At 43.0% G+C, this 25249-nt stretch overlaps 4 protein-coding genes across 5 annotated transcripts; 2 read left to right on the top strand and 2 right to left on the bottom strand.

The window, feature by feature from the left end:
- The first annotated feature begins 1529 nt into the window (after positions 1-1529).
- brpf3a (bromodomain and PHD finger containing, 3a) lies at positions 1530-10182 on the top strand. Its single transcript, XM_068712237.1, has 13 exons — positions 1530-1851; positions 2737-4266; positions 4532-4688; positions 5118-5249; positions 5791-5919; positions 6027-6339; positions 6436-6783; positions 7142-7684; positions 7784-7844; positions 8289-8377; positions 8586-8683; positions 8796-8950; positions 9035-10182. The coding sequence occupies exons 2-13, from the start codon at positions 2756-2758 to the stop codon at positions 9216-9218; spliced, it is 3720 nt and encodes a 1239-aa protein (XP_068568338.1). The 5' UTR covers positions 1530-1851; positions 2737-2755; the 3' UTR covers positions 9219-10182.
- Positions 10183-11794: 1612 nt separating this feature from the next.
- Positions 11795-17697, bottom strand: mon1bb (MON1 secretory trafficking family member Bb). The gene is made up of 6 exons (XM_068712236.1): positions 17591-17697; positions 16881-16975; positions 16191-16787; positions 15299-16091; positions 14412-14559; positions 11795-13436 (listed from the first exon to the last, which is right to left on the bottom strand). The coding sequence occupies exons 2-6, from the start codon at positions 16957-16959 to the stop codon at positions 13209-13211; spliced, it is 1845 nt and encodes a 614-aa protein (XP_068568337.1). The 5' UTR covers positions 16960-16975; positions 17591-17697; the 3' UTR covers positions 11795-13208.
- A 754-nt stretch (positions 17698-18451) lies between these two features.
- Positions 18452-20755, top strand: tcta (T cell leukemia translocation altered). The gene is made up of 3 exons (XM_068712235.1): positions 18452-18845; positions 18936-18987; positions 19325-20755. The coding sequence occupies exons 1-3, from the start codon at positions 18635-18637 to the stop codon at positions 19365-19367; spliced, it is 306 nt and encodes a 101-aa protein (XP_068568336.1). The 5' UTR covers positions 18452-18634; the 3' UTR covers positions 19368-20755.
- Positions 20756-20998: 243 nt separating this feature from the next.
- Positions 20999-25248, bottom strand: glyctk (glycerate kinase). Of its 2 annotated transcripts, none has more exons than XM_068712230.1 (5): positions 25026-25248; positions 22549-22920; positions 22322-22473; positions 22053-22228; positions 20999-21957 (listed from the first exon to the last, which is right to left on the bottom strand). In XM_068712230.1, exons 2-5 carry the CDS (start codon positions 22902-22904, stop codon positions 21061-21063), a joined length of 1581 nt encoding a protein of 526 aa, XP_068568331.1. In that variant the 5' UTR covers positions 22905-22920; positions 25026-25248; the 3' UTR covers positions 20999-21060. The 2 variants fall into 2 exon arrangements, with proteins under 2 accessions (XP_068568331.1, XP_068568333.1); XM_068712232.1 differs by lacking the exon at positions 25026-25248 and adding an exon at positions 23515-24993.
- Position 25249: the final 1 nt, after the last annotated feature.

The following is a 25249-nucleotide window of genomic DNA, read 5'->3' as shown; positions in this document are numbered from 1 at the left end:
TGGAAAAACGGAGAGAGAAAAAAAAAACATATTGAGTGAACATATTCATGGTGAAGGACTGAACATGATTGTGATGTAGCTCAAAGATGGCCATGGAAAGAAGTTGGAGGTTCAATAAAATGGTGTAAAAAGTAAGAATCTTTTATTATGGAATGGGCACAAATAAAAACTACCAATCTGTTGAATGCTAGCAGGGAGCCAGGACTTTTTTCTACTGTACACCTCCAAAATCAATATTTGATATTTTGTACTCTGGATGCTCTTGTCCACATGCTAGTGTATGTTTTAATGAACTATTTGTATTTATATATATTTTAACATTAACATCTGAAACAATAAGCAAGGTAAAAATAATAATGTAAGAGAAAGAGCTAATGTTTAACAATGTAATACATAACAATTTAGTATTTCCATTTTGTTTACATTATAAATGATGTTATAAATTCAAGTTCAAATGGAAGCCTGTGCTCCGTTTACAGCGGGACAACTTGATATAGCTTGATATACGTAAATCAATTTGAGTGTCTAGACAACAGGCATTGTTTCTATTGCAAGATAGCGGACTGAAATAGTCACTGTGTGTTTAGCGGACATTTTATAGCTCTCATGACCTAAAACATTTAGTCAGCCAGTGATCAGCTCATCAGTTTGATCATGCAGTATATAAAGTGAGTTATAACATATAAATAAATTCAACAAAAGCCTGCTCGCCTTGGAGGAATTATAGTATCTACTCCTGCCAGTGGGTGAACTTAATTAAGTTAAAATCATTGTTGGCTTTGATGGGCCTCAACCCCATAATATTATTGTCAAATCTAGTACTGTAACAGTGGAACCAGAATGTCAGAAAACTAGCTACACTTATTCTAATGGAGTCACATTTGTCTAATCAGCTAATGGGAGTACAAATAAGTTGTGTGAACGAAATTTGTAAGGGTTGCAGGCAGGATTTTAGCAATACTGAGATAATGATTCCACATTATATTTATTAATTTCACTGTTATAGCTAAGTGTCACAGTTCAATTTCATCTTGAACTGCAAGTCTTCACACTTGCAGTAATATATACATTAAATCACATACCAAAATGTAATTTTGTAATTTTGTTTTTATCAAATCTTTTTTAGGATTTGTATAGCCTAATAGTAGTAAAAGGAGAATCCCGCAATCAGTTTTATATGTCAAATAAGTTCATAATTGTAATTTTTGTTTTCAAAGGCTCTCATTGCACACGCAGTGACAAACCAACAGAGACATAGAGCTATAAAACGCACAGCCCCCCCAGAGACAGCAGGTGTAGGTCTATAACAGGTACAACATGGATCTATGGGTGATGAAGACGGGGCTATAAGGCGCGCAATATGCGTCTCGTTGTTTTTCTCATCGCTTCTTTCTGTTGTGATCTCCAGATTGAGTTCGATGTATTCGGTTTATCCTTTTGACCAATCAGAGAGCAATGCGCGTTGCGCGCGAGGTGAAGCGGCGACCTACAATTGGCTGAGGTGGTTTTTTTCCAAAGGGGCGTATTTTTCAACCCATCTCGACTGAATATTTAGCCTCATCCAAGGAACATTAATTTGATATCTTCAGAATTTCGCAACCCTTGATTTTGGAACCGACATCGTTTGACAGGTTTAAACCACAACTATGAAACCAGGTCGAGTCTGTGTGTTCGACCGAAGTCACAGCGGAGAACTGAAGTGCTGAAGATGACGCTGTCGCTCCTGAAATTACCGGCTAGCTAAGCTAACGGCTAGCATGTCCGCCTTGGTTGTAGTCTGTCACTAGCTGACATTTAGCTAGGTGCAGTTATTCCGTTTGGCACTCGCACTGCAGAGGACGACTTTACAAGGTAAACCACTCCGATATGTTCAGCATTGTCAGCGTTGCTGAGGAAACCTGCCGTTTTTGTTAACGTTACACGACTTCTGTGTCCTGTCCGACCGAGTATCGTTATCACATCAACGAGACAGTCTTTTTGCAGGGGTCTGGAGTACAAAGCTGTAGACGAAACGTTGCACATTTGCGGTGTCGTGATCTAATGTATACATGCAAGTAATGTATGCCTTTAGGCACGGCGCATACAGTGCGTCTGCTTTCTGGTTGCTGTTGGCATGTGTAATTGGGCTACTAATCAACTTGCAATCCAAATGTTGTCTCTGCTGTTGTGCGCTTAAAATGGCTGACAGATGTTAGATACTCGGGTTGGTATTTAGCGCTCGTCAACCTAACTACGCACAGCAACAGGGGAGAGAAAAAAAATAGAGGATACTGGCATTTGATTGGGCCGAGGGAATGGGGGGCGGGTACAGACTCCTGATTGGACCAATGGAGAGGCAGCTTAGGTGCATACATGCAAGCAGTACAACTCACTGTAGTTGTGTTTGTGCAGCAAGAGTACTTGAGGTAACATGCTGTGTTTTTATTACAACAGCACCAGAGTTGACCTCTTTTACCCCCCCCAGTAACTGTTGTGTCTGGAATTGAAAAGGAAACGCAACAAATCTTACAAAAATGCAAATGAGATTGCACTCTTTATATTGGCAGCAGCATAAAGGAGCACGATAAATCAGGGTAACACAAAATTCATACCAATATAAAACAGAGCTCTGAGGGCAGAATATGACATCACTTTGTAACCAAATCATTTAACTATTCATATTTAAAGGCAATTATGCAAAGTAGAAAGTGTTGACACACATTGCACTGAATCATTTTCTTCCTTTTTATTTGTTAGGGAGCTGGTTTGAACTCCCATGCGGAAGGTGAGGAGGTGGGAATGTGAGACAGTTGCTAGCGGACTCAACATGGGTAGGGGCCGAGGCAGAGGGAGAGGAAGGGGCAGGGGCTCATCTGGACAGTTGCGGCCCCCCTCGCCCTACAGACTGCAGCTCTCTCCATCCAGGGAGACTTTGACGTACGCTCAGGCGCAGAAAATAGTGGAAGTGGACCTAGAGGGAAGGCTCCATCGCATTAACATCACGGATGCTCTGCCAGTGATTACCGAGGACGAGATGATGGCCCAGGACATTGCCGAGTGCAACAGCAACAAGGAGAACAGCGAACAAACGCAGACTAAAACTAGATCGTGGAGGAAACCCCCAAACAGTAAAAGCAGGAAGAGTGGTAAAAATATGTCTCACCAGAACCAACGGTCCGGCTCCCAGCAGCACACGGGACCTACTAATTCTCTCCAGCAACCGTCCCAACAAATCCCTCTGCCTGAGCCCATCTTTCGTGTGCTGAGTTCAGTTTGCCCCTCTGAGGCTCCTCCTCTCCCGACAGCTTACTATCGTTTCATAGAAAAGTCGATGGAGGAACAGGACAGCGTGGCTGAGTACGACATGGACGAGGAGGACCTGGCCTGGCTGGAGATGGTTAACCAAAAGAGGGTGTGCGACGGCCATGCCTCCGTATCCGCGGACACCTTCGAGCTGCTGATCGACCGCCTGGAGAGGGAATCCATCTTGGAGTCCCGAAGCCAGGCTCTGTCCCAGAGTGCCGTGGACGAGGACGCTTTCTGCTGCGTCTGTCTGGATGACGAATGTTTGAACAGTAACGTCATCCTGTTCTGTGACATCTGCAATCTGGCCGTCCACCAGGAGTGTTACGGCGTGCCCTACGTACCCGAGGGTCAGTGGCTGTGCCGCTGCTGCCTGCAGTCCCCCTCCCGTCCTGTAGACTGTGTGCTCTGTCCCAACCGAGGAGGTGCCTTCAAGCAGACAAGCGATGGACGTTGGGCCCACGTCGTCTGCGCCATATGGATCCCAGAGGTGTGCTTTGCCAACACTGTGTTTTTGGAGCCTGTTGAGGGGGTCAAGAACATCCCTCCTGCTCGCTGGAAACTCACCTGCTACCTGTGTAAGCAGAAAGGCAGAGGAGCGTCCATTCAGTGCCACAAAGCCAACTGCTACAGGGCCTTTCATGTCACCTGCGCCCAGAAGGCTGGCCTGTTCATGAAGATCGACCCAGTCCGGGAGACGGGTGTCAACGGTACCACCTTCTCTGTGAAGAAGACGGCTTTCTGTGAGCATCACTCTCCAGTGGGGTCTCGGCGGGACGGGTCTGGAGACGAGTCAGTTGAAGGGAGACTGGTGGGGGGCCGGGGTAACCGGGGTCAAAGGTCCTACACTCAAAGCCCCCCGCCCCCACCACCAAACAAGAAGGCTACCAAGGGCCAGAAGAAGAAGAACGCGAAGGGGGCTGGTCGGTCGACACGCCGCTCAACTGTGCCTGTGCTGCTCGTGCCTCAGATCCCCTCTCACAGGTGTGACATTTGCATACTGTCGAAATTTACATACCCAGCATGCCTTATTAATTTACTGTGGTGTCTGCTACCTTACAAGATATTATTAGTATTCTTGCAGGGTTCCACAGTAATTCGTTTTTGATCTAGTGCATTAAGAAAGAGTACTTTATACTTGTATGTGCTACTTAAAATAACCTTACCACCTTATCATATGTTAGTGGGGCTATTATGACCACCAGTACCGCCACATAGGATTTAATGTGTAACGGTTACATCTCCACAGGCTGAACAAGATCTGCACAGGAGTTGAAGTCCAGAGGAAGAATCAGTTCATGCAGAGGCTTCATAACTACTGGTTACTGAAACGACAGTCACGAAATGGGATGCCTTTAATACGCCGACTTCATTCCCATCTACAGGCTCAAAGGACCGCAGAGCAGGTGAGGAGAGAGATGATGACCACTGTGTGCTTTTAAAATGAAAAGTAGAGAATTTAACAAAGATGGCAGGGGATGCCTTAAACTGTTACAGTGTTTAAAAATCTTTACTCTTGGATGTGTTTTGGGATTGTAAAATGCATTATTATGACAAAATGTTTTCAGTAATGTCCCCAAGGTTGCTTTTGCTTATGGGACATATGACCTGATCATTATGATTTTCTTTCTTGCTGGAAAACTTGTGGGGGACTAATAAATACACTTTCCAGTATGAGTCTGGAACCTGCAGCACACTTGAGTCTCAGAGACAGAATATTTCCTCACTGCTCTCCAACACAACGCCAGAGGAAAGACTGGTAGATTAAAGCTAAACAAGAAGTGTTTTCTCTTTGTGCTTTTTTTTTTTTTTTTTTTTTTTCCTTTTGTGTTCAGAGGGAGCCTGATGAGAAGCTGTGTGCCGCAAGAGAGGAGCTACGATACTGGCAGAAGTTGAGGCAAGACCTGGAGAGAGCCCGGCTTTTGGTGGAACTCATCCGCAAGAGAGAGAGGCTAAAGAGAGAGCAGGTGCGTTACAGAGGAAGTGCTAGACTAGCTATAATTATTAGGGGTTCTTTTTTTACAGGACTCCTGTCAGCATTCTCATTCATAAGCACATCTGTTAGAGCTGAAACTATTTCGCAAGTAATTGTGAGAAAATTATTCAGCAACAATTTGATAGTGGATTCATTGTTTAAGCAAACAAAATCCAAAGTTATTTTTTTTTTGTCATTTATGATGGAGATCTCTAAGTTTGGGATGTCTGATCGAACAAAACATGCATTTTAAATACCTTTTCTGAGATTTAATAAATGATTAATCATTGAAGAGAAAATAATAATAAGATTATTCGATAATGAAAATAATCGTTATCTCTGTTCTGTTTAGAGTTTGTTATTCATTTGAACCACCATAGAGTGGCTTTGTTAGTCCGCTCCTCACCTGTGTGTGTGTGTGTGTGTGTGTGTGTGTGTGTGTGTGTGTGTGTGTGTGTGTGTGTGTGTGTGTGTGTGTGTGTGTGTGTGTGTGTGTGTGTGTGTGTGTGTGTGTGTACATCGTGACTCCATAGATGAAAATTCAGCAGGCTGCTCTTGAGTTGAAGTTGACCCCTGCGTTGGTTCTTCTGCGATCCACTTTGGAACAGCTGCAGGAGAAGGACACAGCAAAAATCTTCTCTCAGCCGGTCAATCTGTCAGAGGTTGGTGCAGTTAGAAAACAGTCTGCTTAAATACACACTTCATATCAGGCAGCATGAATGCTTTGGCTTTGACTCGGCTAACGGTCTTATTTTCATCATTCACTGAGGTCCCAGATTACCTAGAGTTTATTTCCCAACCCATGGACTTCTCCACCATGTGTACCAAACTGGAGGGACATGCCTATTGCTCCATCGCGGACCTAGAGAAGGACTTTAACCTCATGATCTCCAACTGCCTCAAGTACAACTCCAAGGACACCATGTTTCACAAGACGGCCTTACAACTCCGGGAGGTGGGTGGAGCCGTTGTCCGTCACGCCCACAGGCAGTCTCAGAGCATCGGCCTGGACCCCAGCACTGGGATGCATCTCCCAGAGTCCCCGAACAGACATGGCTTCTACAACTGCACATGGGACGACGGTGAGTTGAGAGCGGGGAACGAGCTATTTCCTCCACGATCATAACCCTCATGCCTCATCTGTTTCCTTCTTTTTTTGTTTTTAATGCCCTCTTCAGTCGACTCTCTGTTGGACCCGGAAAACAGACTGCACTTAACCACAGACGAACAGCTGAAGGCCTTACTGGACAAACTGGACGTGGTTGCATCCATGCGCACCAGCGGCGGTCGAACCAAACGCATCCGGTTGCTGCGCCGAGAGATCAACTCTCTCAGACAGAAGATGAACCAGCAGCAGCAGAACTCGCAGTCTGTGAATGGCAACGACAAGGAGGACGAAGGAAAAGAGGAAGAAGAGGAGGAGGAGGAGGAGGAGGAGGAGGAGGAGGAGGAGGAGGAAAAGAAGAAGAAGGAAAAGAAGAAGAAGACAAAGGGACCTTTGACGGCCATGTCAAACTCTGGGACAGGTAAAAAAAAAAAAATACTTTTAATATATTATGTGCCATTTGGCCATTGCTAACATAATGTAGGCAGATTATTTATTGTATTTAGAGCAACTAACAAATATTTGCATTATCGATTAATCTGCCGTTTTGTTTTTTTTTAATAATTTTGTCTAGTGCATGTCAAATTGTGATGCCTATTATAATTCCCTAAAGTCCTATGTGACGTTTTGTCTGATCAACAGAGAAAATCATCATCATTTTAAAATGAATGAAACATAGAAAAGCAGCAAATCCTCATATTGGAGAAGCTGCAACCATCTCTGTACTCATCGTTTCAACTGTATTTCTGATCCTTCAATACATTTCTCTTTTGATCCAGATGACTCTCCGCCTGTGCTAGAGCTCACCTGCCCGGTATCATCGCCGCTGCCGGGAGATGCTCCTCTAGAACCTCCGGTCCTGGGCATCGTTCCTGGAGGCCGGCGGTCTCCCGGACGCTCCTACAAGCGTCAGAGGTCCTCCCGCAGTGGAAGCAAAAGCCAAGGTGAAGATGAGGCTGAAGTCGGTGAAACGCCATCGTCTCAACAGGAGGCGGTTCATGAGGTCACTCCGCTGGGGACGCCCCCGACTCTGCCTTTGGTTGGAGTTGGTCGTCGTACGTCTGTTCTGTTTAAAAAAGCTAAAAATGGGGCGCGAATGGTGAAAAACAAGTCCCCACCGCAACAGAACAACGGTAAAACCAACGGGTTGGACAGCACCCCCGCCAGCCCAAATTCACCCAGTGTGACCAACATCACCACCTTACCTCCCACTCCAAACGCCTCCCCTGCACCTCCCTCTCCTTCCTCACACCACCTGAGGTCCAGAGGCCCGAGCTCCGAAAATGAGGCAGACAAACTCCCCCCACCACCCAGAGAAGGAGGTAAGGACAAAATACCTTCAATACATAAAACCACTTCAATACAGCGAGAGATTCTTAAAAAGTCCATATTTGTCACCATTTCATTGGTGTTTCTGCTAGGCCTGACAAATGGAAAGCACACCTCTGCAGACCGTGATGACGACGACGACCAAAAACTAAGGTGAGTATTGAGTCACAGAGGCAACGGGCCCAACACAGACGGGAACAGGTAGCCTTTTATAGCAATATTAGGGGGCGTTGATTATGCTAATTATCTTACGAATCTCACAAATGCGCACCTCACGTTGCATTCATCAGGCTGAAACGAGGCGCTAACGACAGGTTTGTAGAGCCCAGAGAGTTTAGTGAATCCAACACGTGTATTAATATGAGCACTCCCATAAGAAAGATGCACAATCCAGGCGCTAGATATGTTTTGAATTTACGAACGATTCTCTAAAATCAACAGGGGGAGGCGTGTTGAAACGGCTGTTTGTGGCTTCCACCTCTCTCTTTGACTGTCTGTGTAGCAAATGTCCCCGCTGTGGTGCTAATAAAGGATTATCTTATCTTGTTTCTAAATTGTGCGTTAACCTCTCTTGCTTTTCTCTCCTCTTGCTTACAGCTGCAGTGTCTCTCCACCCAAACGAAGTCGCGGTAAACCCGCGTTGGCAAAAGTTCCTAACAGTGAGCATGGAGACATCTGTGGGTCTGGTGTGTATGATGAGAAGGCAATGAAAATACAGGGAAATGCCTCACATTTCTGAGTGTTTAACGGTTGCGTAATGTAACCTTTTTTGCACGCAAAGCTTCTTTTTTTTCTTTTTTTTTTCCGAGCAGTACAATTTCATGAAATTTTGAGTTTCGGCTCAAGAGGTGTTCTTTCAAATGAATTGGATGTATTGAAATATCTTGTTCACAGGACAGTCCACACTTCTGTCTGTAGATAGTGAGGCCGAGCTCGGGCCTCTGGACCTAGTTTGGGCCAAATGCAGAGGATATCCATCATACCCAGCAATGGTGAGGACCTATTTGCTCTCCAAGCTGACAAAGGAAAAAGGCCTCATTGCGTCCCATAGAGGGGCACGAAAACTCGGTCGAGTTCAACTGACATGCTTTGTTGTTGTTGCAGATCGTTGATCCAGACATGCCCCAGGAAGGGCTTCTTCACAACGGCATCCCCATTCCTGTGCCTCCCGTGGAGGTGCTCAAACTGGGCGACTGGAGAGAAACGGAAGAAGGGGAAAAGCTCTTCTTAGTGCTTTTCTTTGACACCAAACGAACTTGGTAAGATTCGGACAGGCAGGCTACAACATTTTAATATTTTAAAACAATGGTCACTTTTGAAAAATTGTGCCTCTTGGTTTTCAGGCAGTGGCTCCCTCGGAACAAACTACTGCCGATGGGGATGGACGACACCGTGGACAAACTGCGCTTGATGGAAGGAAAGAAACCCAGCGTTCGCAAGTCTGTACACACTGCGTACGACCGGGCCATGGTGCATTTAAATCACGTGAGAGGGAATCTCAACTTCACTCCGTCCAATTTTATATAAGATTTTAGCTTTAAGATTTTATCATCTTAAACAGGCCGTGTGGTTATATGTATAGAAGCTTCATCTTAAAAAAAAAAAAAAGGTGGGGAAGTAAAACAAAGGGTTAACAGTTGGTGTATTTCTGTCATAAAACTGTTTCTCTGATTTGTAAAAATGGAGAGAGAAGTGCTTGAAGACATTTTCCTCAATGAATTTGTTCATTTGTTCATGTGATTTTTTTATTTTTTTTTTGTAAAAGATTTTACACAACCACTGTTGCTATGTGTCGATAGAAAGTTTTTATTTTAGGCCAAAGTGAGTGAAGACTTAGGTGAGCGAGGTGTAAATATGAAATGGTCAAAGGGAACGTCTTGATTCCAAATATATTTGGATTGTATTTGCCATTGAAATGTCACTGTGTTTAAAGTGTGAAAGTCCCACTGAATGATCCCGTCCTATCTGGACTCCACAGAAGAGTTACATTTATAAATTATAATTCTAACTTTTTATTCAAATGAATGTAAAGGGAACCACTTACAAACCAGCAGTGGATCATAACTTTGTTTGACTTCTAGAATATGTTCTGGGTGTGTACACATTTTATTCAACAATTCTGAGAATTGCTCAGTTAATACAAAAAGAACAATTTGAAATGAATAGAAATACCGACGCCAGGAGCCGAGGCCAATGTGGAGCTTTCAGTCCGGATATGACGTGTCAGAGGTGGGACTTTGGAGGTCTTTAATTATTTTTTTTTCCATATTGTGAAACTGTGTTATGATAGTAGAACGTTGGAGTATCCGGTGCAGCTACTTGGTTAGTGAGGTGTGAAGCCACTACAAAAGATGAAGCTGATTATTATGTGGTTTTGACAACTTCTACTGCAATCACTCGCTGAAGAACTCACAAATCTGGCTGAAATGACTTGAAAAGCACAAAGAGTTTTAAAGAAGATTGGTGACTCCTGGAGCCATATATGTGGCAAAAACGGTGTGTGTGTGTGTGTGTGTGTGTGTGTGTGTGTGTGTGTGTGTGTGTGTGTGTGTGTGTGTGTGTGTGTGTGTGTGTGTGTGTGTGTGTGTGTGTGTACAGTATATACATATATGAATACAACCTCAGTGTAGTAAAGGTGCATGTGTATAGTTTTGTAAATATGTAAATGTATGTTTATATTGGCTTACATGAAGTAATTTAAGGAATGCAAAAATCAAATTTAGATTTTAATTTATAATTTGTGGCAGTCGAGAGTGTTATTTAAAAAGTAAAATATTGAAAAGATTTATGTATGATGCTAAGTAGCTCTTTGTAACAGTGATGGTATTCACCAACATGTCCGAATATATTCTGTAGAAGTGAGGCGGCACAAGACCCGAGCTCAGTAGGCAGCAGTGACCGCACTAGTCTACAAAAGCCGTTTGGTTTCGTTTTTGTTTTTTTCTTGGGTGGCACAGGAGGTTTTTGATCTTGTCATTTGAATTGTACTGCAAGATCCATAATCTGCCTGAGACAATATTTTCTCACACAAGAATAAATGCTGTTTGAAACAACTGCATGTGTGTGTGTGTGTGTGTGTGTTTGTGTCATCTAATCGCGGTTCACCTGCTCAGCTCAGTACACGGTATTACCTGAGTTCACATCTTTTTTTTAGTCGACAAATCGTTTCAAGAGAGAATAGAAGTGGAGCTAAGTGGAGAAGCAGGGCCGCCTATCAATCAGAGGGGCGGCGGTTCGATCCCCGGCTCCGGCTCCGCTAGTCTCATGTCAATGTGTCCTTGAGCAAGACTCTTAACCCCAAAATTGCTCCGGTAGCTGCGTCTACGGTGTGTAGATAGATACTGAATTGTAAGTCGCTTTGGATAAAAGCGTCTGCTAAATGACCGTAATGTAATGTAATGTATTAGAAGAGAGATAGCATGAAAGTGAAAAGTGGCTTCCTGCGAGTCCCACATCACTACAGGCTCTTCTACACTTCTAGGAAAATAAGAGGTAAATATTTCAAGGTCTTCGTCTTGAAGATCCCGTCTTTGTGTGCTGCTTTAGTGCTGCACACTCTGCTTCACCCACACTGACGTGCTAAAGACACTTAAACAATACGCATCCTAACCGGTCACCCGCTCCACCCATTTCTACGGCGTCAATTGCGGCCAAGAAAATAAAAGTCGCTGCAAGTTCCTGGATGTGTTGCGAGTTGGTGTGACAGTAGGTTACTGAAAAAGATAAAACAATATTTACCAAGTGTCTACAATGTATTCAGTCACACGTCAACGCTTGTACTCCAAACATAATTATCTTGAAACTCATCTCAGTTAACCACTGGTGTTAACACTCTGTTGACCATTAAAAGGCAGATTCTAGGTCACACCGTTTTGGGTAATTACTGTAACGGAGGGTCGGATGAGAGCCGGCCTTCAGCAGAATGACACAAAGACACCACGGTAAGAACATCAACTAGATTTTGGTAATGCTTGATTTTTATGGGTCCTTTAAGTCCTAATAACGTTTTTGATGTCTCCAGGAAAAGAACGATGTAATATGGTGCTGATTATAGTATAAGTAATGTAACTTCTCAGAAATCAAAGGAAATATTCACTCGGTACTCATTTGCTGTTGGAAACTTTATTCTTCATATTTGTTGAACTGAATGCTCCCCTTTAAATACCTTTCCCATAATTGCATCTCACCTGCCATGCAAAAAAAAAAAAAGACTCAAGTTACGCAAGCAATTAATTGGCAGTCTACCAACTGCCTGTTTTTCCTTTAATTTTAATAATAATAATAATTAGTACCAAATTAAGTCCAAGAAACTCCTAGGAAAATATTTCAGAAATGCCAGACCCAGAAAATCAAGCGTTTCTTTCTATAAAGTTAATTTGTCATTTTCTGCTAAATCATAAATGACGCTCATTCGCGTCCACATCTCTAACTAATCAGAACAAGTGTATATTTGTGCAACCTGGGATTTATTTCATAATACTATAGACGTACTCTTAAGACTTTAATTGACAGGAAATTCCTCAAAAGGACACAAGGATGAGGCTACCGTTTATAGACAATCGTTACAAAACTATTATCCAAAAGGACGAGTCGCCTGAAGTCATTACGTCAAGTGATCATCTTAGCAGAAGTACCTGCAGATAAACACTGCGTGAGCTCAGCGGCGTCTTCTTAGCTTAACTAGATGACAATGAAAGCACTAACAATGACATGTAAAGTGATCAGGTGTAACAGGCTGGGACGTCCTACTTGGTTGTTGTTTTTTTTGCACATAATGTAACATGAACGAAAACCTGATCATTTCAAATTTGATATAGAATCATCAGTGGGATATGAAACGACATGTTTTCAAGTTCCGTCACGGGGATGTGCCTGACGCATGGTGGCCCATCCCTGTTCTGGCAGTTCCAGTTTGTTGCCATTCCAGTTCATGTTGAGCCCAAACACTCAACATACATCAATTCTTTGCATATCCTGTTTTGTAACACCGGGATGTTTTTTTTTTTTTTTTTTTTTTGTTCCATGAAAGAAATCTAAGAACTAGTCTGAGAAAGGTAGCTTAAGTTCATTTCAGTCCTCACCTTCACTTACTGCCATGAATAGTTATAGCATATGAATGAACTGTCATCTGTGCGATGCGTTCACTGTCCGTGAGGACATTTTCCTTCTTGTTACAGTAATAAAACAATATAAAAACATACAATTAAATATCATCGCAATTATTTTCTACCACAGTTTCGATTTTTTTTTAAAACGTACTGACTCTTGTTTTTTGCCCCGACTGTTTCTGATGGGAGAGCGGTGATCCAATGACATGCTTCCTAGTTACGGTAAAGAAATAATACGAGCTTGAAAGAGTTCATTCCTTCTTAAATAGTGTAAAACTCTTGTAGTGTTGTAGAGATTCCAGTGGTCGATGTCTGTCGAGTCCAACACAGAGTCAAAAGGGGTGTTCAAAAAATATCTTGGAACCAGTGTACAAACTATTGTTGAATGAGGCCGAGCGCTCAGAGGCTCCTATAGAAGAGACAAGAAGCCGTTCTCTGTGGAGTCTTGCTGGTCGGATTTCCCGCCTCGAGAGCTCTTGCTGGGGTTTGGGGTGGTTGAATACTTTTGGGGGTATCTGATGAATAGACGGTCCTCCTCCTTTTTAATCCACCGTAGAAGCTTAGTGATAGCGGTAATAGCGCAGGCCTTTGTCACCAGAGGACTGAAGCAGGTGTACAGCTCAAACTTACTCGTCACCTACAGCAGAGAGGAAAATCAACAGTTCAGGTGTTATTTTGGCAAACTGAAACAACCAGGCACTGTCCACATTATTAGTATTATTAGTATTGTTTGACATTTTGGGAAATACTCTTATTCGCTTTTTTTTTTCTCTGAGAGTTAGAGGAGACCGATACTCTAATATCTGTTGGTTTAATAAGAAGCTACAGACGCCTAACCCTCTGTGTGGTTCCTCTGCTGTGTCTCCAGGGCTGCACACCTGATTGGAGAGTAATCAGCATCATTGGACACAACTGGGCCCAGTGTGCCCCACGCAGAAAAGCCTGAGCAGCAGAAATCCTTGGGTTGCAGATCTCCCTGGACCCCAATAGTGCTTTGTGGTGGCGTCTGGTTTCTTTGCCTTGTTTTCAACGGTACAATATATTCATGCGGGACATTTTCACTCCCTAAACTACTCACTTTACAGATTCCTCCCATCCAATCGTTTGACATATTTTTTTTTACTTCTGCTCTGTCCAAAAGGTCAAAAGATCCACATACCAGCACTGCTAAAGCTCACTAATTAACAGGCTATGTACATATAGCTCCTGTTTCCATTCAAGAAGTATTCCAGCACACAACCCCCAGTAAAACCACAACAGCAAGTTCTCAACTCTCCGTAAGTAAGCAAACAATATTATTATTATTATTATTATAATATATATGTATATATATATAAAATTATTATTATTAATATATATATATATATAATTATTATTATTAATATATATTATTATTAATAATAATAATAATATATATTATTATATATATTATTATATATATAAATATATTATAATATATAGTCAATGATATAAAAATTGTATTTCCAAAGATGTTGTAATATTTAAAAATCCTAAATATATTTAGACACTGATGTCAAAGACAACTGAATAAATGCACTGACAGTATCCAGAACAAGTTGTATGCAGTGACAGAGATCATGGATCCACATACCCAGGCTAGCAGGGTTTCCCTCTCAGCGACGTGGTAGATGAGCTTCAGGGGTCTTGAGGTGCTGTGGATGCGGCTGTGCATATAACGATAGAGGTCCAGCAGTCTCATCTTTTCCTCATCGCTGCTGTATGGGGCCTCCATCTCTGGGCTGCAAGCAACAACACATGGTTCAAGTTACAGACAGGAAAGGCATACAAAGTTCCCACATAAACAAAGAGAGTGATATACAAAAACACAAGGGCTATTGTGTACCGATGACACAAAGATGCACGGCCTAACAAAACGGTCTTTTTGTAACTTTATATATCATTTAACGTGTAGGGCTGTGATTATTTGTATGATTTCACTGTCAAGGTTTCGTTTGGCAGCTGGCGTGTGTAATAAAGCGCCTAATGCTTTTAGTTGAGCTCATTGAGAGATAAGTGGAGTGAATTGCCAGGATTATTGGAAGGCAATTTGAATTTCTTATCATTTTTTATTTCTCTGTGCGCTTGTAACAGGAAGCTCATTTAAAAAAAACAAAAAAAAAACCCCACTGTATTCTGACCAGGGCACTTAGACTTTTAAACACCAAACCACACTAAGCTCTATTTTCTTAATAGAGGAAATGGGCTTTCATGCTTTCTCTTATACAAGGTATTTACACTTCTTGAGAAATGTTCTCTCTCAGACGCATTTATAAAAACTAAAAGAGGTATTACACATGACAAGCATCCCTGTCTAACTTGCCTACATTCAGTGCAATTTGTGTTATAAAAAGCACAAATTGAATGACTTTTCTCCTTTCTTAAACATAAGGCAGCAGTTTACGCTAAAATGTCCCTGCTGTAGTTGCACAGAGAATAACAGGCACACACACACGCACACGCACACACACACACACACACCTGGTGAACTGAGTTAGCTGGCGGTAGTTGTCTGGCACATCAAAGGGCTTGTACATGAAGTGTCTGAGGTCTGAGACGCCCACCTGGCTCACGCTGTACGACTGGACTTTGGCTATGAGGCTCAGGGAGTTCTGAGCCGTCATGGCCTCCTCGATCTTCCTCTTGCACTCGGCCACGGCGTAGAACGCCTCCTTGTCTGTCGAGAGCAGCAGCAAGCAAACAGTGCATTCTGGAGGGTCCAGGTAAGAAATGTATGCATAAAAGTAACAGTCAGGATTAAAGAGGGGGAGGCAGATGGGAGTCCAGATCTCCCCGGCCTGAAAGGCAGAGGAAGCTCCGATCAGGTTGAGCAGGAGGTGGACGTCAGCGGGCTCCAGCCTGGCGTCCTCGATGACCGTCTTTTCTTGGACGATGGTGAGCAGCTGGTTGTTGGCAATGAGGATGGAGAAAACCAGATTGGGGGTGATTGCTTTCAGCAGGATCTGGCTGAGAGAGTCCCTGAGAGAAGAGGCTAAGGGCAAGCAGTGTACTGCTGCAAGCAGGAAACTGGGGTCAGAATCCACCAGGTTGAGAAGACCGTCCAGGATCTTCTCTGAGCCCGCCAGGAGTCTCCTCAGGTCGTAGTTTTTCTTGTGTTCAAAGATTCGGGAGATGCTGGCCTGGGTGAGCATGCTGATGATCTGGTAGTACACATAGAGGAGCTCCCCACGGAGCTGCTGCTCAGTCTGACGACTGCTGGAGACGCACACCAGCACTAGGGGCCCTTTCTGTAAAAACACCACGGTGTGCTCCGCTGATGGAAGGAAGAAAAGACATCAGAAAACATTAAGGACAATACTGAAGGTAACGTAAAGTTACGTGGGGGAAAAAAAATCCCAAGAAATGCTCTCACCTGAATAGACCGAGCGGATGATATTATCTCCACTTTGAACGAAGGAAACCAGCGCCATCATGACTCCCATTGTAGATGAAAGAGCCTCTTCACTGCCATATCGGGAGTAGATGGGTTTGCCTGCTTCACTCAACACGAAAACATGCTTCCTGTGCTGCCGCCAGCTTTCAGCCGTCACATCCTCGTCACGATGAGACATAAAAGCGGGAGATTCCTGGATGCCGGCCTCCAACAAGGGAGATGACCTTCCCTTCACACCTATTCCTTGCTCCTCCAGCTTGGCCTTAGCCAGCATTGCGACGACAAACTCCCCAGAGTCGCTGCGGTCATTGTCAGTGGCGGCATCCTCGGTTCCTTCGCCAAGCGTCTGGGAAGGCTCATCGTTCTGACACTCAGAGATGTCCGTCTCCTCAGTCTCTAGCTTTGTTACCTGGTTCGATTGGGGCTCTGCATCCAGACTCTTCTCCTCTGCCGTCACATCCGACAGGATTGAATCTGACGGCTCCTGTTTGTCTACGGTGGTGCTGTTGATTCTCTCCACCGGATCGGGAAACATGTGATTCCCCAAGAGGGAGAGAGAAGTCGCCAAGGTGTCAGCTAAAATAATAACAAAAATGTAATTACGACATGAATGATAAAGAGTAAGATGTAAGCTAATTAAGAGATTTAATGAAAGATTAAATCATTTACCGGGTGGATTTCTCTCACAGGGTGGATCACAAATCTTCACTCCCTGTGCCTCTCCTTCTTGATGATTGTCTCTCTCCATGATAACATCCCAGTCTCTACAGATTAAACACACACAACACACACACCACAACCAAACAAATCAGGATAAACAGCTTTATACCCAAATGTGCTTCTGTGGTCGAAGTTGAACCTTGCATGCATCACATTATCTTATGAATAGGAGCACTCATGCTGGACCAGTGGTCACATCACATGAGCACAAGAGAAAACTGGTTACAGAAAATTACAACTCCAAGACACCGGACTCTTCAACACTGATTAGAACCTCCAGCAGTCTGGCTCATGTTATACTGCAGATAAACGACAGTCGCCTGGACGCAGAGACGAAAGTATTTGACCGCCAGGACTAACTAACATTTCTAATGGCTTAACTTACTTGTAAAGCTAATGTGGGCGTCTCTGCTAACTTGCTCACGTAAAGAAAACTTACTGTTTTTACTCTGATAAATATTTGACAGTGAATTCCAATGCAACTCACTAAATGCTGGCTGTAGTTACATGGCTAACATTGACTGCTAGCAAGCGACACACACACACACACACACATACATACACACAGATCAATTTCATGGCCTCGACTTATCAGTGAGCTTTGCAAGCAACCGTGGTCAGCTAAAATTAGACAGATAAAGACAAAGATTAACACTTACGATTTTGTACCGTCGAAACGTAGGGTTGCACATCTAATTCACTACATCAACTTTCGTCAGCAGCCCGGCAGCAAACAAGCTGTCAAGAATGAGAAGCAGAAAACAAATTTTCCTCTTACGACAGCAGACATCCGGAATCTCTACTGACAAGCTAAACTGACCAATCAGTCTACTCGGTGGTACTGACAGGCTAAACTGACCAATCAGTCTACTCGGTGGCACCGGCTAGCCCCGCCCCCTCATATCACGTTCCAGATAGCGATGTAACGCACATTTGAGCTGGATAAGCTAAATATTCAAAGTGTTTTAGGATGTTTCAGCGATTATAACTAAACATGTACGGACTGTATCGCTTTATATAATAAAACTATAAAACAGGGACGGCTACATGCATTTCCAGGGAAGACATTAGGGGATATTTTTGATATGACAGCTAACGTAGCCAGCAGCTAATTAGCCACATTTGTACGCTGCTCATAGTGTTCCATAAGGAAATCTTAGGGAGAAAGACTATACGTTATTTTAACCAGAAGCGTGTTGGATATGTAGTGTTATTTGTGTCTTCTGAGATAAGTGACCTGTATGTCCTTTTAGTAAAATGTTTGCTTTAGGCGACACGGACGTTTAAATACAATATTTTCAGGCCAGTTGAAGGTTTAAACGTAAGCTTTTCTCCGGTCAACCGTTCATTCCTGGGAGACAGAATAGTAATTATTATAAAATACTACCGGAGATCCAACCCCTTATGCACAAAACTAATATAGTGTAGACATAATAAGATGTGCAGTTCAGCTAAAGAAGAAATACAATATAACACTATTTATTTGCAGGATGCGGTGTACCGTAGCGGGGCTGCTCTACGTAACTTACGTCATTTCCGATTCCTCAACCCTCGCCATACAAACATCGTAACGGTAAAGATGGCGATGTTGTTCTCATTTCTGGATGTCGTACGCTAACGTTACATAGTCAAAGTGATGTTCTTACAGTTATCCGTCGGATGAGGATTGTACCATATTGATTTCACATTACCTAAGCCGAACTATGGCGGAACCGTGGGATTTTGAGTTTTTGTCCCGCATCGGTGACAGCTGCCTGTCGTTCCTATCCGAATTTGTTGACGACTGGCTCGCCAACGATATGAGAGTTGCCATATTCAAAATATTACTCAGCTGGTTAATTATAAGTCTTATCGCAATTCACTTTGCATGGAAAATCTACGGGAATACAGTCAACGACATGTATTATCGACAAGGTGAGTTTTCTTCGACCGTAATCTCTACCATCAAGTTGCTAATCTAGTGCTAGCCACGTTGGCCTCATCTCTGTTGGTGTTCATGTTTAGGGACTGGACAGAACGGAGGCACACCTGACACAGCACCCCACCTGAGTGGATGGTAGGTTTCTGACCGTCCGTGTCGCTTCGAACAGGTAGATTGTCCTCCTCACACAGTCTGGTGCAACGAGGCTTGTAGGCTAAATTAGTGTGAAAGCTGGTTTTATGATCTTTGCTTTTCTTCTGATTGAGTGAGCATCCAATGGTGAAGGGAGACTGCCTCTAGTTGAATGGATACAGTGTAATTATGGTCTGTCAGCTGAAGCTGCAGCATGTATTGCCAACATATAACTGATGGTGGTGGGGTAACAAATGTATACTAGTCATACTTAAATTCTATTACAGTTACTGCTCTTTAAAATAGTTTTGTTAGTTATGACATTGTGTTGTTCTTGCAGGGAAAGCAAAGCAGGAGATGCCCCGAAGACTCATCGAGATTAACAGGACAATGGTGTTGGGACTTTTGACTTTAATCCAAGTGAGAGCCGGACTCTAGTGATGAGACAGTAAACGCAACGTTTAGAGTTCGCTGATAATAAGGCTTCTTCAGTGCATTCATGGATGCACTTTCTGGCAACTGCATAGAAAAACATCAGTTAATGCAAACCAGCTGTGTCACACTGATCCACTGTTTCAACTACATAGTGCTGTGAGATATTTATTTTTGGCTCGTCAACATTGGCCATTGAGGAGAACCTTGCTCTGAATAATTGTTCTGCCTGTATATTTATACACAGTTCTACAGAGGTTGATGGGTTTGTGTGTAAATTAAGGGTGCTGTGATGACAGCGGAGTAAGCAGACATAAAATGTTCCATTCTGACCATGAGCAAAATAGTTGATCGCGATACATTTTCTCACAGTGAACGTCTGTGTCGAGGTGAAAACAAATCCCGTACGAATTTATCAAAATTAGGTTTAAATAAACCTACACTAGCAAATTGACCCTGTCTATGACAGACTTGAAGTGCACAATTTGAATGAAAATCACCTGTGTGTGTAATCAAGGTGACGGATGATGGAACAATATGTATCTGAAAACCATCAGCCGGATTATCAACTTCTTGGCAAAAACCATGAAGCATGGTGGCACGCTGTGCAGGTGCTTCTCTGCAGCAGGACCTAGTGGCTTTAGATGATGGAGGGTAAAGTTAATGCCACAAAAAGGGAAGTTCTGGAGGAAAAGCTGCTACATTAAGCAAGAAAACTAAGCTAAAAATGGCTTAAGAATAATAATTTAAATGTCCTGTGGTGGTTAATTTAGTGTCCACACCTCTAATTTGAAGCCGAAGGACATGAATACTGCTGTTCATCCTGTCTCCATCTCAGTCAAAGGTGCTTGAGCAGTTTTTCAAAGAATGGGGGGAAGAAAATGCAATATTCAGATTTGCAAAGCTAAAACCAACCTATACATATTGAGTAGATTCAAAGCAGTAATTTCTGCCAAAAGTGCCTTTTTACTTGGGGGGGGGGGGGGGGGAATCATTTTTACATATTTGTGCTCTTCAATTTGTTTCATTTTGATACTAGTTGTTCTGTTGTGTCAAAAGTGTAGTTAATAGTCAAATCAAAAATAATAAAATATGAATAAGTCAAAGGGGCATTGAATGAGCCATAATCACAATTAGCTTTTGTATCTGACAAGTTACAACAATTATAATGGCAAAGATAAGTTGGTACAAGACAATGTACTACAGTGTGCATTTACTGAAATGTTCTGATATACATAGTCCTGAAATAAACAACAAAATCAGAGAGACCAGCAGCAAAGATGATACATGTTTTGTGTAAATAACTTGATTGATATTAAATTTGCTGTGTTTGAAACTACTGATGTTTGTAATGCCTCTAATTGCAAGCGCTGGTTTGTAAAAATATGTTTCAGTGATTTAAGAAAGATTATCAGTAAAATCACTATTTCTAAACTTTGAAACCTTAAAGCTGAAAACAATACTTGTGACATTTTTTGTATTCCTCTCCTATCTTTTACTTTGTGGTTGTTAGAATTCAATCTAACAATACCAGTCGTGCTTTCAAGTAGATAGTCGAACAAAAAAAACAGGTACTACAATACCAAGTCAAATAGAGCCATTAATGCATTTATTTATCCAGATCAAGATCATTTTATTTGATGTTTAAAATGATCCTATGATAATGGGAATGGGTGGAATAAGTAGCATGTGCACATCCATCACATTGGTGCAGGTTAGGCCAGGTACAAGTAAGCGCTGGCCAGCAGAAAGACGTGTAAAAAAAGTGTAAGAATCGTTGTTGGTAAGGAAGTTGTCGACGTCCAGCCCCTGTGCTTCTGCCTCTTCACACAACCCCCCATCAGTGATGGCCCCTGCTGCCTCGGTGGGTCCATCCTGACCATCGGTTCCGCCACTGAGGAACACTGGACCATTAGGCGGAAGCATCAGGTCTCTCAGCTCCAGTCCCACTCGCAGAGCCAGCTCCTGGTTTCGACCACCTCGACCCTTGCCCGTCAGCTCCACGGTGGGCTCGCCTCCAGCTAACAGACACGTGGAGCCCCATCCTTCCGTACGGCCTTCACCCAAGACCTGCATGGTGCGGCAGAGGTCCCAGCTCTCCACGCCTACTTCGGGCCCCAGCCTCAGCAGCTCAGCCGCAATCTCTGGAGGAGGTTCCTCTCGAGAACAGGCAAAGCGAGCCAGGAGGCCGTATAGCCGGGAGACTGACCTCACATCGCCACACACTCCCGGTGCCAGGATGACGGGGCGGAAACCTAACTCCCGAGCGCGGAGACCTGCCCATTTGAGGGCGACGCTGTTGGAGCCAATCACAGTGTTGAGAACGTGTCCTGATGTATTGGATTCACCTTTATTCTCCCTCCACTTTGGCATTGGTCTCCCAAGAACTTCCTTTACTGAGGCCGGTAGGCAGTTCAGCAGCTTGTACCGTTCAAGGACTGACAAAACTTCTTCAGGCCTCACCTCACTCCACACTGTGGGGCCACTGGCTATCAAGTCCAGGGGGTCCCCAATTACATCAGACAATATCAGTGAAACCACCTGTGAAGGAGTGATTTGAGGGGTGATATTCAAAATACAATGCTGGAATGAGTTCCCCACTGCAATAGAAAGCCAATTAAGGAAAAGTATGTTACCTGGGCTGGGTGAGCACAATGCGCAAGGCCTCCCCCCTTTAAGACAGAAAGGGCCCGTCGCACAGTGTTCAGCTCTTGAATTGTGGCACCAGCACCTGCGAGTTTGCGGGTAACGTCCTGTTTCTCTTGCAGTGAGACCGGTGGGATGGGGGCAGGTAAGAGCGCCGAGCCTCCACCTAAACACAGGTTCACCACCTTGTATTAGAGATTTACATTTAAAAAGGTATGAAGAAAAATCAAAGATAAAAGAAGGTTTTTGTTTTTTTTACCTGAAATCAGTACAAGTAGCAGGTCTTTCTCCGTCAATTCACTGGCTAACTGCTTGATCCCTTCAGCTGCCTTCTGGGCATCAATGTCAGGCAAGTTGTGTTTAGCTCCCTCCATCACTCTGATGCGACTGTTTTCTTTTAACAAGAGATGACTGTGATGGAAGTGAGAAATGTTACTATGCTGCTTAATCTTGTTTTTGTATAGTTGTTGACATACTTTTGCTTACTTTTTTCCATGCCGCTGTAACGTCTGCTGGATCCCATGTGGCACGCTTATTACTCCTTTCACCAAATGATCCCCCATAATCCTCTCTGCCTCAGCAGCCATTCCCAGCACAGCTTTTCCAAAGCCAACCAAGTACAGGTTGTGCTTGAGTGTGAATTCACGACCACTAATAACGACCGAGTCCTCTTTGCGCTCTATACTCTGCCGAACCGCCGTGTCTGGATGCACAGCTTCCACCGCGGCTGCGAACACCTTGCGCGCCCGCGAGTCCATTGACATTTTGCACAACATAGGTTTTCTCCTGCCCACGTGGACCAGAAAAGGCTGAGGCCGAAACAGGGAAAGAATACGGGCCATGGACAGTTCAGTGGGTCTGAAGAGGTTCAGGAGAAATTAAAAAGTCATAGTTTATACAGACAGTTTCCACAGAAACATTTTATTTAAAAAAAAAAAAAAAAAAACACATTGAATACAACCATGGTGTAGCGAATACTGTTGAAAAGTAAAATATCACAGTGAGGTAATTGAAAAACTTGAATTACTAGCACGATGCATTGAAGATTAAAATGCCAGGGACAATTTGCAGCATTGTAATAAATACAATTCTATGGCCAAGAAATCAATACTTCTATTGTAACACTGTGTTATACTTCAGGTTAATAAGCTGCACAGTCCTCAGACTGATCGGTAGCTCTGATCTTGCCCGGTTAAATCTAAAGACTTAAGAAGTACACTAGCGTGTGGTGCTGTTGTATTCATATTCATATACTCACTTAATGAATAATGTGTCCATGTGTTGCTTGTTAGCTTACTTGTAAAGGCTGAAAAAGTGTTCAGACCATTGCCTACCTTTTGTGTTTAATTAAAACAACCAAAACCTTACAAAGATAATAGCTGTTATCATCCTAAGCCGGTTACACATTCCCCGGTAAAAAGGTGCTTTCTGAAGACGCATGAGGTGGCCTACCTGTGCAGGTTGTAAAATGGGAAATAAAGCCTGTGGAAGCCTGTTATATGCCCTCCAGCTCAGCAGTAAGGCAGTGTAGCAGACATCAGACCAGAGACTGACTACAGTTGTGTACCTTGTGTGTAATGATTGACTTGAATGCTCCACAGGACACATCCAACCACTGATCACTGATCACACAGCTGTGCGTTTGTCCATTGTTTTTTTCCCCCGGACTGGGGGAACAAACAAAAAAAAAAAAAAGAGTAGTAGCCTATCTGAAAGACTTTGGAGCCGTTTGTGCTGCAGCACAGTTCAAAGGGTACAAAACCAAAAACTACTTTACATTGAATTCATGTGCACACTGGTTGCAAGTCGTGTTTTGTCTGAGTTGTGAAGACACCTGCATTCATAACGTTTGAAAAGGCATGTAGTGTGCACTTTGTTTGAGAGAGCTGAAAGTCGCCTTTTTTCTCATTTGTAGAAATGGAAGGTAGACAAGCAAATGAAATTAGATGTAAAATGTTGGTACTGACCAAATGGGATTTGATAGAAGAATAAAAACTGTTTTGTAAATTATCAGATCAGCACAGCTCCTAAGAATTAGTACATTGCCCACTGGGTGAGTTAAATTGGTCAACCATCAGCACTTTTGCTGTTCTGTCGGTGTCTTTTCCTTTAACGTCTCTGGTTGTACGAGGCTAATGTGCAAATGTTGCAAATCAGAGAGCAGGAATGCTTTATAGCAACATTGGATTTTGATTTGACTTTTTGCACCAATGTAAAGTACTTTGATTTGGCAGGTATCAGATGAGCCAAAGACAGACAGCCCCCCCCGATTGAAAATGGGTGGATAGAAAATGCATTATATTCTGATAGCCTACATATTTATGTACACAAAATGACATCTACCTTGATAGAGGATCACCTCTGCCTACCCTTAGCACACAAAATGTAAAATCCCTATATTTGAAACATTTGTTTGCATTAGACCCTTCACGAAATACAAATGTCTTAAGATTGGTTATTTAACACTTGTTGAATAATATGTAAAGAGTCACTTAACAGTCACTTCTCTTTTATTGTGCTACACATGTGTGTCTATGTGAGTAATAATGTTAAAAGGTCAAAATGGCTGCCAAAGTTTAATCGAAGTGATGCGGATTCTATTTAAAACCGTTGTGACGTTCCAAAGCCTTGGTTCCATGAGCCCCGAATTTGCACGTCATCATGGTCACCGTCGATGTTTTGCACAATTTGAGCAAATGTCCGCACTCTTGACATTTCATACGGTCTGTTGGCATAATGCTGCGTTCACACTACGAGCAAACACAGCAACATTATACAAGTGATGTTTGATACCAGAGCAGTAGCTGTTGACATATGATGGGAGAGATAAATTGACTAGCAGATGATATAGTAGTGAGATCATATTTCAGAATTTATATGTGCCAAGTATGCGTGCAAAATGCACATAAAACTCTGTTGTTGTTGTTGTTGTTGTTGTTGTTGATCTCCCTCGATATACTTACGCAGAATAACAGCTGAGCGTCTCCTCTTCTGTAGACCCCCTCCTTGAGACGAAGCTGCAGAGGTTTATTTTTAAATGTATTTTATACTCAGCTTTCCTCTGTGAGCCCCGCTATCCAACCAGACAATAACTTATGTGCACGAGATAAAAATGTCACATGTTGTGACTTCGGGGATCCGCGGGTTATTGTTTATTCCTTAATGTTGTTTATGACTTTGGACCCAC

The sequence above is a fragment of the Cebidichthys violaceus genome, unplaced genomic scaffold (genome assembly GCF_023349555.1).
Source record: "Cebidichthys violaceus isolate CVI_PGR_0920_01 unplaced genomic scaffold, fCebVio1.0.p SCAF_17, whole genome shotgun sequence".
Lineage (NCBI taxonomy): Eukaryota > Metazoa > Chordata > Actinopteri > Perciformes > Stichaeidae > Cebidichthys > Cebidichthys violaceus.
This window is presented reverse-complemented; position numbering and strand designations above follow the sequence as displayed.

Coding starts and splice junctions, on each gene's coding strand:
- brpf3a (XM_068712237.1), top strand. CDS start 2,756: ATGCGGAAGGTGAGGAGGTGGGAATGTGAGACAGTTGCTAGCGGACTC. Junction 8,378..8,585: donor TGGAGACATCTGTGGGTCTG/GTGTGTATGATG, acceptor TCTTGTTCACAG/GACAGTCCACACTTCTGTCT. Junction 8,951..9,034: donor TTTGACACCAAACGAACTTG/GTAAGATTCGGA, acceptor CTTGGTTTTCAG/GCAGTGGCTCCCTCGGAACA.
- mon1bb (XM_068712236.1), bottom strand. CDS start 16,959: ATGGAGAGAGACAATCATCAAGAAGGAGAGGCACAGGGAGTGAAGATT. Junction 16,092..16,190: donor CATCCGCTCGGTCTATTCAG/GTGAGAGCATTT, acceptor TCCTTCCATCAG/CGGAGCACACCGTGGTGTTT. Junction 14,560..15,298: donor CAGCTAACTCAGTTCACCAG/GTGTGTGTGTGT, acceptor TGTTGCTTGCAG/CCCAGAGATGGAGGCCCCAT.
- glyctk (XM_068712230.1), bottom strand. CDS start 22,904: ATGGCCCGTATTCTTTCCCTGTTTCGGCCTCAGCCTTTTCTGGTCCAC. Junction 22,474..22,548: donor TTACAGCGGCATGGAAAAAA/GTAAGCAAAAGT, acceptor CTTCCATCACAG/TCATCTCTTGTTAAAAGAAA. Junction 21,958..22,052: donor ATTGTGCTCACCCAGCCCAG/GTAACATACTTT, acceptor ACTCCTTCACAG/GTGGTTTCACTGATATTGTC.
- tcta (XM_068712235.1), top strand. CDS start 18,635: ATGGCGGAACCGTGGGATTTTGAGTTTTTGTCCCGCATCGGTGACAGC. Junction 18,846..18,935: donor CGACATGTATTATCGACAAG/GTGAGTTTTCTT, acceptor GTTCATGTTTAG/GGACTGGACAGAACGGAGGC. Junction 18,988..19,324: donor GCACCCCACCTGAGTGGATG/GTAGGTTTCTGA, acceptor TTGTTCTTGCAG/GGAAAGCAAAGCAGGAGATG.